At 37.5% G+C, this 17,285-nt stretch overlaps 1 protein-coding gene across 1 annotated transcript; it reads left to right on the top strand.

Annotated features, from left to right (window-relative positions):
* Positions 1-2,895: 2,895 nt before the first annotated feature.
* On the top strand, positions 2,896-13,935 carry LOC306877445 (dnaJ homolog subfamily C member 10-like; the record flags this gene model as incomplete). Its single annotated transcript, XM_079429215.1, has 18 exons — positions 2,896-3,093; positions 3,182-3,350; positions 3,462-3,512; positions 3,832-3,887; positions 4,002-4,007; positions 5,421-5,510; positions 5,703-5,837; positions 6,151-6,216; positions 6,791-6,913; positions 7,173-7,289; positions 7,590-7,691; positions 7,805-7,960; positions 8,190-8,323; positions 8,409-8,462; positions 8,743-8,890; positions 9,767-9,889; positions 9,987-10,098; positions 13,655-13,935. 18 exons carry the CDS (start codon positions 2,896-2,898, stop codon positions 13,933-13,935), a joined length of 2,121 nt encoding a protein of 706 aa, XP_079285341.1.
* Positions 13,936-17,285: the final 3,350 nt, after the last annotated feature.

Here is a 17,285-nt window from a genome sequence, read left to right as displayed (position 1 = left end):
CTTTGAGGCACAAAACAGCACCACTGCACAGAAGACTCCACCTCCTCCCGGCGACCAGGTGATGACGCTGTCCCCGGACAGTGTGAGTAGACCTCAGCAGGATCAATGCACGCAAAGCTCCAGGTCCTGACAACATTCCTGGGCGTGTACTGAGAGACTGTGCAGTGGAACTCACTGATATCTTCACAGACATCTTCAACATCTCGCTAAATCAGGCCGTTGTCCCCACATGCTTCAAAGCTACCACCATCATTCCAGTCCTGGAGAAGTCATCTCCATCCTGTTTCAATGACTACCGTCCAATAGCACTCACTCCTATTCTCATGAAGTGCTTTGAACGGCTAGTCGTGCACCACATCAAGTCTGCCCCCCCCCCCCCACCGGACCCCTTCCAGTTTGCATATAGGTCCAACCGCTCGACCGATGATGCCATCGCCACTGCCCTCCACCCAGCCCTCACACATCTGGACAAAAAAGACACATATGTCAGGATGCTGTACATAGACAGTTCAGCATTCAACACAATCATCCCTCAACAGCTCACTCACAAACTGGTCCAGCTGGGGCTCAACACCTCTCTGTGCAACTGGCTGTTGGACTTCCTGACCGGGAGACCTCAAGCAGTACGAGTCGGCACTAAGACATCCAGCACCATCACACTGAACACTGGGGCCCCCCAAGGATGTGTGCTGAGCCCCCTCCTCTTCACTCTATGACCCACGACTGCACACCGTCACACAACTCCAACCTCTTCATTAAGTTTGCGGATGATACGACTGTGGTGGGTCTCATTAGCAACAGAGATGAGACAAACTACATGAGCAAGGTGAGCCGCCTGGCCGGGTGGTGCAGTGACAACAATCTCTCTCTGAATGTGTATAAGACGAAGGAGATTGTTGTTGACTTCAGGAGAGTACACACTCAGCATGCCCCTCTTACCATCAACAGTGCGACTGTGGAGAGAGTGAGCAGCACCAAGTTCCTGGGTGTGTACATCACAGAGGACCTCTCCTGGACTAACAACACTGTAGCACTGGTCAAGAAAGCACAGCAGCGTCTTCCTCCGCAAACTTAGAAGAGCCAGAGCCCCGGCCCCCATCATGTGCACCTTCTACAGAGGCACCATCGAGAGCATCCTGACTAGCTGCATCACTGTGTGGTATGACGCTTGCAACGCATCCTGCCGCAAGTCACTTCAACGGATAGTGAGAGCAGCTGAGAAGATCATTGGTGTCTCTCTCCCCTCCCTCCAGGACATTTACAGCACCCGTCTCACCCGCAAAGCCCTCCGCATTGCAGGTGATCCCACCCACCCGACACACAGCTTCTTCAGTCTGCTGCCATCAGGGAGGAGACTGCGGAGTCTCCAGGCGAGGACCAGCAGACTGAAGGACAGCTTCATACATCAGGCTGTCAGGAAGCTGAACTCCCTCCCATCCTTATCCCCCCTCCCCTCTTTTCTTCTCTTGTCACTTTAACAGACTGATAAGCTCTTCTTGCACTACACATATATCTGCACAGTTTTGTTTTATTTAACTGGTTTGCACTCTATCTATCCTGCCATGTGCCTTATGCCACTTTATCTATCTCCTTTTTTATTTTTCTACAATGTCCTCATTTGTATATCTGTATAGTTGTATGTACATATGTTTAAACTGTATTTATCTGTATTTGAATGTCTACTGTCAGTGTCTTAAATGTTAACTGTATGCACCAAGGGTCTGAGAGTAACGCAATTTCAATTCTCTGTATGTATGTGGTGTACATGTGGAAGAATTGACAATAAAGCAGACTTGACTTGACTTGAACTACAGACAATCAAATGTCATTCCTGATTATTAGTGTTTTCCTTATTTATTGTTATTTAGAATAGCAGAAAATAGATAAAAACTATATGAAATAGCATGGGGATTGGAGAATGAATATGCAACAAATTAAATATTTTATATTTGAGCTTCTTTGTCATGTTAGATGACTTGTTAATTGCATTTAATAGATTGCACTTTTAAAAAAACATTTGCATTTTGTTTGTGAAATGTTTTTTTGTTGCATTTACACCATCGGTTCAGTTGATTCAAATTATAGTCTTGTAAATAAATATCTACATACACACAATTTATATTCGCCAACAACATGCATTTAAACACCAAATATTATATTATAATCAGTTATATTGAGCACTCTTATTATGAAAAATCCCGTACTTCCGGAAGTTTAGTGTTCAGGAATAAAATCATGAATTAGGAGAGAACTGGGAGTAATAAAGACTATTTAACCAAAGGTGAGACAGTAAACACCCTTTATCGTAATAAATGTGCTAATGTTACTAACATTGTCTCTGTGAATCACTTCGATCAAAAGTTTTTGGACTGGAATGCAGTACTCTCACATGTAACATTCACTAAAAACAGAAAAGAAAATGCATTAAAATATCTTAGGTTTGCATCCAGATGTAAACTTAGCTGTTATACTAAACTGAAGAGTCTTGTACTAGTTTGCACAACTAACCTGAGCTGACACACTCATGCATACCTTGTCAGAAGGTATTATTTATTATTATTATTATCTGTGTTTTATGTATTTGTATATTCATGAGAACTAAATAGGTGTATTGTATACTTAAAATAAGTTTACTAGTGTAAATTGCTAAATTGTTTGTTGAGTTGCGTTTATACTGTAGTTTGTGCTATTATAGTGATAATCATAATGAGAGAATACAAGAATAATGCTGATCATTAAAAAACATGAATGATTAGTGATGTGACTTGCATCGTAGCACCAGAGTTGAGCTCTCTTCCCTTTCTTTTTCACTTACTAGGTGTCTTCATTGGGGATGATCACCACACTCCTGTAAGCAGTTCTCCAGCCTTGAAAAGTTTCAGATGTGCACCAACCATGGAGATCTTCCAGAATCACCAGAGACCTTCTAGGAAGTTGTTTATGTTTGCTTTCCTCGCAGTATGGCATTTCGTTACCATTTCCTCTGATGAAGATTACTACAAGCTGCTAGGTGTTTCGAGAGAGGCCAGTACTCGTGAGATTCGGCAGGCTTTTAAAAAGCTCGCTCTCACAATGCATCCGGATAAAAACCCGGTGAGTAGCTTTATTATGGCATAGCAGCCAGACATATATGTCTTCCTTCGTTTGTGACGCTTTGAGAACGCTGCGATTGTCTTCTCAGAATGATCCAACGGCCCACGAGGAGTTCTTGAAGATCAATCGAGCCTACCAGGTGCCGAAGGATGAGGACTTGAGGAAGAAATACGACAAGTATGGAGAGAAAGGCCTGCAAGATGAACAGCAGGGAGGAGGAAGATATGAAAGCTGGAACTATTACAGATATGATTTTGGTAATGTTACGCTCTGTGCGGATATTATTTCACAGTGTTATAGTACAACACAGTAAGATATGTCGTACTTGTCTCTATACTGGAGAAAAACCATGCATCTGTGTTTTTCAGGAATTTATGATGATGATCCAGAAATTACTACACTAGACAGAGGAGACTTTGGTAAGTGACAAATCCCTCAGATTATGATCTTATTTTGGATTTCTACACAAACTGACAAAGCGTTTTGCATGCTGGAGTCTGCATGTTTGGGTCATATTATACCCCAAAATCAAAAGACAAACAAGAAATTATATTTTGCGTGAAGTAAATAATTTTTTTTTTGTATTGTTACATAATATTCACGATTGTTAACCATATTTTCCTCTAAATTATCCAAATTTTGCATCGTTTCATTTTTTTTTTTGTGTGTTTGTGAGAAACAAATCCGTCAAGATGCTGAAAATGCTCATTCTTCAAACTTCAAACCATTGCTTCCTAGGGCTGCACGATACATCGTTTCAGCATCGATATCGCGATATAGTCACATCGCCGGATGTGCTGACGTTATATTTATACTGATCATTTTCGACACATGACACATACACGCGAAACTATGTCAAAATGCATGTCTCTGCAAGTATCCATGTAAACACGTTGCTTATGGTTTAGGTGAAGGTAAACTATTGAGAAAGTAAATGGATAGTATATTGGTTCACAGCAGTTTAATGTTTCTGAGATTTTCTGTGTCGTGAATGTTAATCAAACAACAAAACACAGAGAAAAATCACTTTTGTAGCTTTAACAGATTTATTAGATTTAATTTATACAGGGAAGACTATACAGTGTTATTTTACATTTGATTATTCTGTACCTGAATACTGCTAGACTTACCTGAATAATATAAAGCACTGTTTATTTCATTTGTATCATTTTTCTATTATATTTATCTATGTTTGTAATTTGCTTATTTTCTATGCTGTTTCACTCACCTGCAAAATCATCCCAATCATTGTTTTCCCCCCCAAATAGAGCTGTTCAAGTCATCTGGTGTTTTTTTTTTTTTTCATATTGCAATATATATTGCCAAAAAAAAAAAATCACAATTTGAGTTTTTTTTCCAATATCATGCAGCCATATTGCTTCCGGCTAGTGTCCTCTATCTATAATATTGCTTTATCTCGTGAAAAAGTTGTCTTTTCTGAATCAGGAGAGAAATATGCACAGATCAAGCACCATTTACAAGCAAAAACAGTTCTAAACAAATATGTTTAGTCAGTGGATTTTGATGTGAGAGGACAGCAGAAGACGGACTTTATCACTGGTGGAAGCTCTGTTATGGATTGTGGACTCGTATTTTGGTCAGAAGCAATGATTTAAATTTAAAATGCCATAATGGTGTATTTGTTTCTTACAAACACGTAGCTTTTTTCACTTCACAAGGCATTAATTGATTGATTGATGTGGATTACTTGTGGATATTTGTGTTTTTATCAGCTGTTTGGACTCTGACGGCACCCATTCACTTGCAGAGGATCCATTGGTGAGCAAGTGATGTAATGTTAATTGGTCCCACTTTATATTAGGTGGCCTCAACTACTATGTACTTACATTTAAATTAATCATTTGGTACAATGCACTTATTGTGTACATATATGTTTTTACATTGTACTTATGTTTAAAAAAAAACTATATGTAATTACATCTGTAATTCATTTCTGTAATTACATTTATAATTACACTGTTGACCCATCACTTACACCTTAACCCACCCTTAAACCTACCCAGACCACCAAACCTGTCCCTAACCTTACCCATATCCCACCTCAATAGCAGCAGACATGTTTTGCAATACAATATGACCACAATAAGTACATTGTACTAATTTTTGATGTAAGTACATAGTAGTTAAGGCCACCTAATATAAAGTGTGACCTGTTAATTTTCTCCAAATTTGTTCCAATGAAGAAACAAACTCATGTACATCTTGGATGGCCTCAGGGTGAGTAAATTTCTCACAATTTCTTTGGGGTGTTGAGCTATTTTTATTTTAATGGGCTGGTTTTCATTTTGATTTTATCAACCTTGCAGTTTATCCAGAATTTGGATACTAAAGAAATATATGCACAAGTGTTGCAGCATCTGCCTGACCTGGAGATTCTTACAAAGAGCAGCTTTGAGGTAAGAGTCGAAGTCACTTTATCATGAACATCATATGTTTGCCCTCGTCCTGTACCACACCCAGCACTACCTGCAATACCACTGTTTACACAGTAACTGACATACTGCATGAAATATGATTGCGTGGCATAAAATGTAATTTAAAGACATCCTACATATTGTTAACAATGTATGTTTTTTCTGACTTTTCAGCATAAATTGGCTCATCACCGATGGCTTATCAGTTTCTCCTTTGGACATAATGATCTGGCATCACATGAGTATAAAAAACTCAAAGCTGTTCTGACGGACTCTCACATACAGGTTCTTTCTTTCTTTATTTTTGATGTTCCTGATTTTATTTAGTTCACTCAAAATTTAAAAGGATATTTCATTTACTCACCCTCATGTTGTTCCAAACCTGTAAGCCTGACTTTCAATCATTAAAACACAGGAGAAATAGTCCAAAAAGCACCATGTTAAGTAGTTTATATAACTTGTGTGCAATATTGTTTTGAAGCTGTAAGATATAAGATTGAAGTTGTTTCTTACACAAAGTTTTCTTATGGCTTCAGGCAACTTTTGGAGTGTCGTATGGACTGCTTTATTGTACTTTTATGGTGCTTTTGCCAGTTTTTTGAGGCCGACATGAGAGCGAGTGAATTCAGAGCTGTGTGCTTTATATATACAGAAGCCCTGTGTGGCTGTTTTTAAAGGAGTTTTAAAGGTGAATCTGAAAGAGCTTTAGTAAGACCAAGTATTTTGCATCTAAAAAAAAATGCTTTTTACCATCTGCAAAATATATTTGCATATGAAAATAGCAATAATATACGTTACCATTCAAAAGTTTGGGGTACATTTTTTTTAAGTCTCTTCTGCTCAACAAGGCTGCATTTATTTGATAAAAAATGCAATAAAATGTTATTACAATTTAAAAGAACAGTTTTCTATTTTCAGAATTTTCAGCATCATTACTCCAGTCTACAGTGTCACATGATCCTTCAGAAATCACACTATACTAATTTGCTGCTTGAGAAACATTTCTTAATATTTTCAGTGTTGAAAAGAGTTGTGCTGCTGAAGATTTTTGTGGATAGCATGAAACCATGAAAGAGCAGCTATTATTTTAAGTTTTTTTGTAACATTAGAAATGTCTTTACTTCACTTTTGATCAGTTTGAGGCATCATTTCTGAATAAAAGTCTTTCTGACGTCAAACTAGGGTAAAGGTCAAATGTGGTGCTCTGAAATTGGTCTAAAATGCATTCTGATGCCAATTACTCTGTTAAATCTCCAGATAAGGATGCCCTGTACAATGTTGTGGCCTTTGGAAAAGAAAGTGTGAATGCCCACGTCACCACGTTGAGGCCTGAGAACTTTCCCAGCCATGAGAAAGAGCCCTGGTTGGTTGATTTCTTTGCTCCTGTGAGTTGTTACATCTAAACCTCTCTCTGCTGAAGCCTCTGTTTAAACACTAATGATTATGTGCTGAGCACGTACTTACATTGCCATGGTAACTTCCTGCCGATGGTTGATTCATCAAGCTCAGGAGGGTGAGAAATGATCTGTGGAGGCAAGCACAGTGAACATTACTGCCACAGTGTGAAGTCAATGCAATTAAAAGGATAATTTGCATCTGTGTTTGAAATTTGATCTCATTATGGGCAATTATTCTGTCCCGCAGTGGTGTCCGCCATGTCGAGCTCTTCTCCCTGAGCTGAGAAAAGCCTCCATCCAGCTCTTTGGACAGCTGAAGTTTGGGACTCTGGACTGTACTGTGCATGAGAGGCTCTGCAATACGGTACAGAGATATTTGCCCTCGCTCAAATGATGCAGAATTTACAGTTGATTGGGCATGATGACTTATATTTGCATTTTAATGTGGTTTCCTGTACAGTGTGTTCTTAATAGATAATAAAAATATTCAGATCCTCTTTAGCTCCCTGTCTTACCAGTTACCAGATCTGTTTATAGATTGACTGTTTATATTTAACTTTTATTATATTAAACCTTTTGATTTAAAATAATAAGCTGATTTTACCTGGGTATGAGTGTTAAGGTGAGAGCTGGCACTCATCTCTTGCATCCTTCCCTTCTTCAGTACAACATTCATGCTTATCCAACAACTGTAATATTCAACAAGTCCAGCATCCATGAGTATGAAGGCCATCACTCCGCAGACGGCATCCTGGAGTTTATAGAGGTAATGCACAGATTATAGTTACACTTATGCATACCCTCTTTCATAATCCATACAGCATACACACATTATATACAGCACCTGTTTAGATGTAAGAGATGATTGTGTGTTCACAGGACCTGGTGAACCCTGTGGTGGTGACTTTGACCCCAGAGTCATTCCAGGTGCTGGTGAAGAAACGCAAGTCTTTAGAGATGTGGATGGTGGATTTCTACGCTCCATGGTGTGGCCCCTGCCAGGCCCTGCTGCCAGAGTGGAGGAGAATGGCACGGGTATGGCAGTATAATAGCCATAATAACCCTGTGCAAAATTTGTTTTGCAAAGCCTTAAAGAATCTCAATTTAAATGTTTCTAATTTCTGTGTGAATAAATCAGCCTACATTTTCTTAAAGTGTATCTGTATTAAACTTAAACTTTATGCAATTTATTGCTGTCATTTGACACTTAATCACCTGCAGAAATGCCATGATCGTGACAACCCTGTTGCTGTGTCTGTTCTAGATGCTGAGTGGGATTGTAAACGTGGGAACGGTCGACTGCCAGAAACACCACTCGTTCTGCCAGGGCGAGAATGTGCGCGCTTACCCAGAGATCCGCCTGTTTCCTCAGAACAGCAACCGCAGGGACCAGTACCAGTGCGTGTTTCGTACATTCTGTAACTCAAACACAATTACACACACCGGTTCAACAAGTTAAGTGGTTCTCTCTGATTGTTAACAGGAGTTACAATGGATGGCACCGGGATGCCTTTTCACTCAAGACTTGGGCCTTGAGGTGAGCTGAAATAATTCTCATGAAGTATTCGCCAATTATGTGAACTATTTTATTGGTAGCTTTCAGTATTTGCATCATGCAAATAGTGATTCTTACACAAAGCACACGACAGACTTGACTCACTAATTTCAGTAGAGAGTTTGATGCTTTTTGTTTTATGCTTTATTTTTGTGGCTTTTTTTTTTTTTTTAAATCAGTCACTTTTGATTTAATTTCTTTAGGATGCTATCTATGTAGGAAAAGCTTGTACCCCCTAACCCATGGACTCTTCTGTCTGTAGCTCTCTGCCTCGTGCCTCAGTGGATCTGTCACCTGAGGACTTTAAGAGAAAGGTTTTAGGAGGGAAGGATCACTGGGTGTTGGACTTCTACGCCCAATGGTGCGGCCCATGCCAGAAATTTCCGCCTGAGTTTGAAGCTCTTGCCAGGGTAAGACAAATTAGTGAAGACATCAGTTGATCTCAGCTGGTGTTTGCAATGGTTCTAACTTTTTTTTCTCAAAGATTTCTGCTGCTTTGCAAGCATTGGCATTTCCTTTCATGAAATGCAATTATAGCTGCAAATGCTCTTTTAACAGCTTGGGGTGATGAGAGTGCATACAGTGCTTCAGCCAATCACATACATTCTTTCCTTTTTAATGCTGCCAAGTAGTTTTATTATGTACTGTGAAGACCAAAAGTTAGCTGTAAATAATGAAGTTAAACAACATAATTTTTCGTGGAAAAACTACATTACCCATGATTCTGCAAACAAATCTGACCAATTAAAGAATAGTCAGTTCTAATATCAATATTTGTAATGTACCTCATCCCAACTGGTTGTTTTGGTTTATGGCTGCTTCAACTAAGACTTCTTTAAAAAAAAATGAGAAAAATACTTTCCGTTTGCACGCATGCACTTTTTTTAGGAATGTTGTATCATTTACATGTTGTATATGGTTGAAATGACAAACAATCTACTGTGAATCTGACTCGAGGCTGCTGAAAACTTGGGTGAAAACACTGTTGAACTCTATTGAAGCCCAAGATTCTCACTGGAAAATTCTTCAATTATGCTGGAGAACATGATCATCAGGTTTTATTCACATGAGCTTCAGAGCTGCTGTCACTAAAGCAAAAGGGCGTTTCGGTTAGACTTTTCACTCTAATTGTTGTGCATTTGTAATTAAACATGCAATCGTAATATTAAAAAAAGCAACACATGAACATTTGCACAGGCTCTCGAGTCTCGACTGGCTTCAGTCAGTGCAGGTGCTGTGATCATGAATCGGTCAGCAGCATCAGTCACCTGTTCCTCCTCCTGCAGATGATGAAGGGAACTGTGCGAGCTGGCAAAGTAGACTGTCAAGCACACTACCAGACCTGCCAGAACACCGGGATCAATGCTTACCCCAGTGTCCGATTCTACCCCCACCTGGGCACCACACAGGTACGACACAAATGCTGGCCATCCTATTGTTCCAGGTGCTCTCTGAGTTATTTCTGTACCTATTCTAACTGATACCTTTATGTCCAACCTGTTTTAGCGAGATCAAGGAGGAGAACATATTAACAGCAGAGACGCCACAGTCATCACAGATATTCTCCGACAGAGACTCCAGCAGCTAGCATTACAGGGAAAGTCCAAACTTAAAGTAAGTTAGAACAGTTATGATTTTTAATGTTTTTGAAAGAGCTCTCTTATCCATACCAGGGCAGCATTTATTAAAATGAAAGTAAAAACAGTAAACTATTTAAAATTATGTTTTCTGTTTTATTATATTTTAAAATGTCATTTATTTCAGAGATGGCAAAGATGAATTTTCCTTCAGAAATCATTGTAATTTGCTGCTCAATTATTATTTGTACTTAATTATTAATAATGGGTCTTATTATTCGAAAAATTGAAAACAGTTTGATATATGGAAATCATAAAACATATTTTAGTATTCTTCAATAAATGCAAAACATGTTTTTTTTTTAAGGGTTGCTTAAATATGGCAAATTTTGATCAATATTAACATAACAATAAACATGATTACTTTGACTTTGCCAAAAAAATAAAAAATTGCACCATGCTCTTCCGTCACTTAATATTTAATTTTGGTGTGTCAGTCTATTAAATTGCATGGCATATAGAAATAATTTAATAACTGAACAATCACCTGCATCTACTACTACCCAAATTAAAATAAAAGATAAAAAGAAGACTACTTTGACTTTGGAAATATCTAGCATTTATTGTTTTTTTTTTTTGTTTTGCTAGATTTTTTGTTGTTGTTTTTTTTACTTTAACTAGGGCTGTGCAATTAATCTATTATGCTTTTTCGAATACCTTTCATGCAGTTTATAATGTAACTGTATGTGAACATAAACTATCTGCAAAGCTGTTAAATTTGATTTATCTCATCTTATAATTACCTCAAACTTGACACTTACCACTGAGAAACGTCCCGCTTTTGTTGATCAGCCACTTCAACCATTTCATCATCAGACTCCGGCTCGAATCGGTAAGGTATAATCGATACCAACTTTTATTGACAAGTCTGCAGTCATTCCGTTATGGCAAAGGGCGTTTTGTTTCCGACACGGTAGACCAATCACAAAGGACAGCACCATCTGACCAATCACAGAAAGGAGGGGTTTAGAGAGACTGATTCTTTGAACTGCTTCGCACGAGTCGTTTAGACTCATTTAGAAATGAGGTCAAATTAATGTTTTTGAGAAAACTAGTGTTTTTTGACCTTGGATGCATGCAAAACTGTTTTAGGAGACTCATAAAACAATATTAGCAACCTTAAAAATGTCATAATAGGGTCATAATCATGATTACAATATTGACCAAAATAATCTTGATTATGATTTTTTTCCATAATCGAGCAGCCTTAACTTTAACAGTGGATTTGCTTGCATGGAAAATGTAAAAAAAAAAAAAAGCCAGTTGAAATTCATTAATTTGTTGATTGAGTTTGCTGCCTTTACTGTAAATCCAGCTCAGAGCAACTTGGTTCACATTAAATGCAACAAACTTGATCTTTTTATGTGCTGTGAGTTTAATGTGAAAAAATAACAAAAATGAAACCGTTTTATCAATATTTTGTTTTCATAATTGTTAAATTATTGGAAGTATAAGTCACCCAGACCTAATTCAAAACATTTTGTGTACATCTCTACAGGATGAACTATAGGACACATCTTGCGATCCACAGAAGCTGCTGTATGTGGAGCGGTGAGAGTGAAAACGCACACTCATGAACTCACTTTGGTGAGCACACGAGAGTTTGTTTACTGCCAAGTGTACTGTAGAAAGGAGCGACTTCACCTCGACTGCTTTAGAGGAGGGAATCAGGACTCCACAAACACCTCTAAATGTGTTACTGATGCAGAAGAGGTCACCACAGTGCAATTATTTATGACTCCGTAATCTATGAATGTACTGTCAAGTAGTGTCTTCATTTCCTCACACAGACTATTTATGACTGTAACAGTAGATGTATTTTCTCACAGTGATTAAATGGTCTGGTTAAATGCAAAGGAAGTGTATTTCACTCGGCAAAATATAATTCAAGTTGCATTTTTCTTTTTACATGCTTCTAGAACACATTTGTGACCCTGGACCACAAAATCAGTCTGAAGTCGCTGGGGTGTATTTGTAGCAATAGCCAAAAATACATTGTATGGATCAAAATTATCCATTTTTCTTTTATGCCAAAAATCATTAGGATATTAAGTAAAGATCATGAAGATATTTTGTAAATTTCCTACCGTAAATATATTACTCTTTTTTTTTTTTTTTTCTTGTTGTTGTTATTATTAGTAATATGCATTGCTAAGAACTTCATTTGGACAACTTTAAAGGCAATTTTCTCAATATTTAGATTTCTTTTTTTTTGCACCCAGATTTTCAAATAGTTGTATCTTGGCCAAATATTGTCCGATCCTAACAAACCATACATCAATGGAAAGCTTATTTACTCACTTATGACTGGTTTTGTGGACCAGGGTCACATATTAGTTCTGTCAAAGTTGCCAAAACTATCATGTAGTTTATCAAACCAAATTATTGTAGAAGCCCCAAACTACACTGGCTATAGATGAAATCTGTAGTTGAATTCCAGCAGGTATATTTGTTCTCATATATTGGTTTACTGATATAGCTGTATTAAAGGTGTGTGAATGTTCTCCAGGTGGCCACTAGGAGGGGATGATTTAACATCAATGGCTTCGAGTCCTCCCAGGCCTGTGAAATTACATGTTGGCAGTCATTGTGATGGATATTCACTATTGTTTTGTAGAAACAGCAGCTATTAAACATGACACAATTCCTGTTTATGCTGAACACTGCTTTCTGATATTTTGCTACTGAGTTATCACAATATGGAAATGTTTCCATTTGGGGTTTAATGAGGCAAGTTCTATAAAGCACACTATTTCAAATATTTCTTGACAAAACAGGATAAATATTGTTCTAACGATTACTTCATTAAGTCGTGAAGTGGGTCAACTTATAAGGTTATCAGTAAGAATGTAATGTTTTAAGACCCTTTATCACTTTCTTTGAATTAAACAGGCCTTCCCTCCTTGTTTTTGCACATTTTCCTTTTAAGATTTATGTAAATGGGTTTTTGCATCAACCTTTAAAAGTTTTTTTGTTTTTACTTTCAGCAAGGATACATTAAGTTATTCAAAAGTGACACTAAAACCTTTATAATATTACAAAGGATATGCATTTCAACTTAATGCAGTTCTTTTGAATTTTATCAAACAATCTTAGAAAAAATGTATAATAATAAAAACATTACTAATTAAGTACCAATAACAATTGATAATAATTGAACTGATTTCTAAAGGATCATGTGACACTGAAGACTGGAGTAATGGCTGCTGAAAATTTTATGTAATTTATTACAAATTGTTTCATCATATTAAATACGTTCTGCCAGTGCCTGATTCATTTTTGAGGTTTTGAGGATTTTATATTTTTCCCTCTGTGCTACCTTTGACGTTACAACTCGGGATAGATTGCTTGTGAAAGCTTTGTGTTGGCGTAGTCATAAGTTCCCATGAGCATTGATGACATCAATCAGGTCCTGTACTGAGACGAATGGGAAAGCTAATTGTAATATCTGCCCAGGTATTATAGACCTGCTTATTTGGGTTTTGATCGTCAGCCTGAAAACCCAGCATCTCTCTATTTGTTCCTTCATCTCCACAGGGGCCCGTGTGGCCGAACTGTCCAAGTTCATCCGAACTTCCTCCATTTTCGCAAGGGAGAAGAGAAAGGAGGGGTTCCCGTGCGCAGATGTTCGGAGGATGAAATGTCCAGGGTCTGTGGCGGCACATCAAACCCTTTTCTTCCCCGTGTCAGTCCGTCAGGAGCTCCTTCATAGTGCGCAGTGTGTGTCTTGGCATGGACGCTGGAACAGGGCTCACCTCCGTGGCCACTGCCTGGCCTCTGTCATTCAAGCGCTGGAAGAAAATCCCTCAGCGGCGTGACCCCAGCGTATCACCCTAACCACCGGGTCCCATCCAGCGCTTATGAAATCATGGGTAACGCGCAGGGTGGGGAGAAGGCCATAAAAAAGCAGCACACCCCAAATTAAAGCAAGGTTCAGTAGTAATTGTTCAGGGTCATTTTGACCATTAGAGAACATTGGAAAGGAATCATGGGAAGCGTGTGAACGTCCTGCCCAGGTGAGGCAGCGTTCCCAGAGCTGCGGTCGCCCTGGTGGTTCCTGGGGAACTGGGCGACCCTGCGGGATTGCTGCGCGTTTATTTTCTTTCATTCGGAGGTGGAAAAATCCCACCTGGGGCTGCTGGACAGGCTCTCTCGGCTGGCAGCGCTTTTCCCAGTTCTGGCGTCAGCGCGTTGTAGCACCTTGTAACCACAATGTGGTTTTTACGAGAGGAACACTAGAGTTCACGGAAAACACACACTATATGCTTTTAAAAACCAACGTCATTTTGGACAATCATAAAAATGTGTTTTGAAATTTATACCCTGATTAAAGTTTTATACTTTTTTTTATTAAATAATACATTTTCTTTCTTTTTTTTTTTTTATTGACTTGGTTCACGTAGTCTTATTTTGCTGCAGTTGATGTTCACACATATTAGGGAGTCGGGGGGGAAAGGGTTTATGAAGCCCATGTGACAACCGTAATGATTTTTCTCCATCAGGTTCAACTCAACTAAAATGAGTATAAAGCTCCCTAATGACTATAAATTCAGATGCACAAACAGACTCGGGGACATCTTGTAGATGGGTCGATGGCATTATTTTATTTTTTTTTCATCTAATTTATTCAGAAATTCATACATAGATTTTTTTTATTGTAAATAAGTTTTCAAAGTCTGAATTAAAATTTATTTTAATTTTTTAACGTCAAAGAGATTTTAATAAGACAAACATGTCCATAATTTAAAAATAAATAATAATAGCCAACATTAAAAAGTATTCTGACTTTAAAAATATCGTGAATTATTTGTTATTATTATTTCAACTATGTTATTCAAAAATTATAAAAAGAAGCTTTTACTGTAAATGTAAATTATCAATGTCTGAACTCAAATTTATGTTTAGATTTTTAGTGGGGTTTAAAGTAAAAAAAAAAAATCTAGGTGGTGTGACTTCAGAGATTTTAATAAAGCAAACCGTTTCAGAACTTCTTAAAAAACAATAATAATAATTAACTTCGAAAGTAGTTTGTTATTCCTAAAAAATATTTTGTTAAATATTTATAATTATAAAAAAAATCAGCTCATTGTGTAGTATCTGCAGTCTTTTTAAAGTAAAAATGGCTAGCTCCCTCAGTCTGAATAATGAATAATATTATTCAAAATTTATAATAAAATAAAATTCAAGATGCTTATTTTTATTTTATTTTTTTACAGTTTTTGAATGCTAGAAAACATAATTAAGATGTGCTCATATATCATAAATCAGTATTCAAAGTGCAAGGAAAATATTTTATTATTAATATTTTACTTTACTATAAAACTGTAAGTCACTATAAAAAAATAATTTGTTGAAAAATGTATAAATGTGTAATAAAAATAAATGAAATGTGTATAAAAATGTTTCCAAAATAACAATAAAACACGTTGAAAGTTGAATATTCAGCTCTTTGAATTAAACAAGAACTCCAAACCCATCAAGTCCAATAAACTCTTTTTTTTTTTTTGTTCGAAATCTCCTGTTTGATGTGTAAAATTCTTTGGTGTTAATGACTAAGTACATAAGATGCCCAACCGGTAAAGCACGTATTTGTCCAGACAATGTAAACGTGATAATTGGGATTTTGTGATCAGGTTTTCTAAAGTACATCTGTCCTGTGTGATTGGCTTTACAGAACATCCGAAAGCTTGCAGCTGTTTATCATTGCAGAGATCTTATAACAGATTCGTCTGCAAGCATACACAGTCCTCAAAACCTCAAGGCAGGTATTTGAGCAAATTAGTGTTGACTTTTCCCTTCAGAGGAAAAGGTTTGTTTACAGGTAATTAATCAATTAGTAGTATACAAAGTTAATAGGAAAAATGCAAGACGAAACATAATAGTTGAATTGTGAGAGTCCTGGAGAATGTGATGCTCAGAGGGAATCTAGTGCGAAGAGAAACACTGCTGCAGGAACCATGACCAATCCCTTCGAAATGGACCTGGTCCACCGCTGCAGACTGCAATGCTTTAAAGGACCTGTTCACCCAAAAATTACAATATATGTGACCTCAAATGACATCTGCCAGCTGGATATCAGGGAATATTGATCTCAATTCGCTGTCAGATGACTTCAGAAGGTTTTAAGGCTCAGAAACAAATTCAAAATTATATGTATATATATTAGTGCTGTCTATATTAGGGCTTATTAATATAGATATTTATTATTATTTATATATATATATGTATCTTATTTTGTAACTTTTCTAAGATTTTTTTTTTTGCCTTTTTTCTGAGGAACACAAAAAAAACAAAACATTTTGAAGTAGTAGTTTTGGTACTTTTGTGTCCATTTTAAGGCTTAAACATTCACTGCATTTGTATGAAAAAGAGCAATTCTTCAGCACAATTCATCACGACTCTTCAAATGTTCTGAAGAATAAATAAAATCAAAGCAGTTTAAAATAACACAAGAGTGAGTAAATGGTCCCAAAATGTTATTCTGTGCATGAACCAACCGTTTAAGACTAACAAGCAGTCTTTGCACACCAGAAAGCAGCTGTTCAGGATTTGACGTCCTCCTGTAAGTGTCCACACGAAGTTCAGGAAGCCTCCACTTGTCTTTGGCCTCATTAAAGGGCAGAGTTGTTTTTCTGTTGCAGAGGGCAAAGAAAAGAAGCCGTAAATGCAAGCTGTACAGATGTTTTAACGTTGTGCAACAGTGAGGCAGACTAAGTCACACATCTGCAATGCATTTGAGCTGGATCTCTACAGTCCAGACAACCCTTCATCATCCACCTCTTCGCACCTGTGGAGGAGACTCGCGCATATGTGCACGGCCCTCTGTGGGTACGTGATATAAATGGTAACATACAGTAAGTGTTGCTGATTCGGTGACTGATTTCTTTTGATGCTTAATTGGAAACGATGGGCTTGATTTCAACAAAATAGTCCAGCGCTGTGTTGTGCAATAGGCCTATTCATGTTCCTGCAATAAATGTGATCAGACTGAGGGCGATCACACAGCAGAGCTCCAGCCACATATGAAAGTGCTTAGAGTCAGTTATCTGAACAGCCACATGGAATCAGAAAGATCCACAGATTTACAAAGATTTGGAATTCCTGACAAAGTTCTACACATACAAACCCATATCTTGTTGTGTGGGTTTTAGATAATTTTATCATTCTT

Source organism: Barbus barbus (genome assembly GCF_936440315.1).
Source record: "Barbus barbus genome assembly, chromosome: 11".
NCBI lineage: Eukaryota > Metazoa > Chordata > Actinopteri > Cypriniformes > Cyprinidae > Barbus > Barbus barbus.
This window is presented reverse-complemented; position numbering and strand designations above follow the sequence as displayed.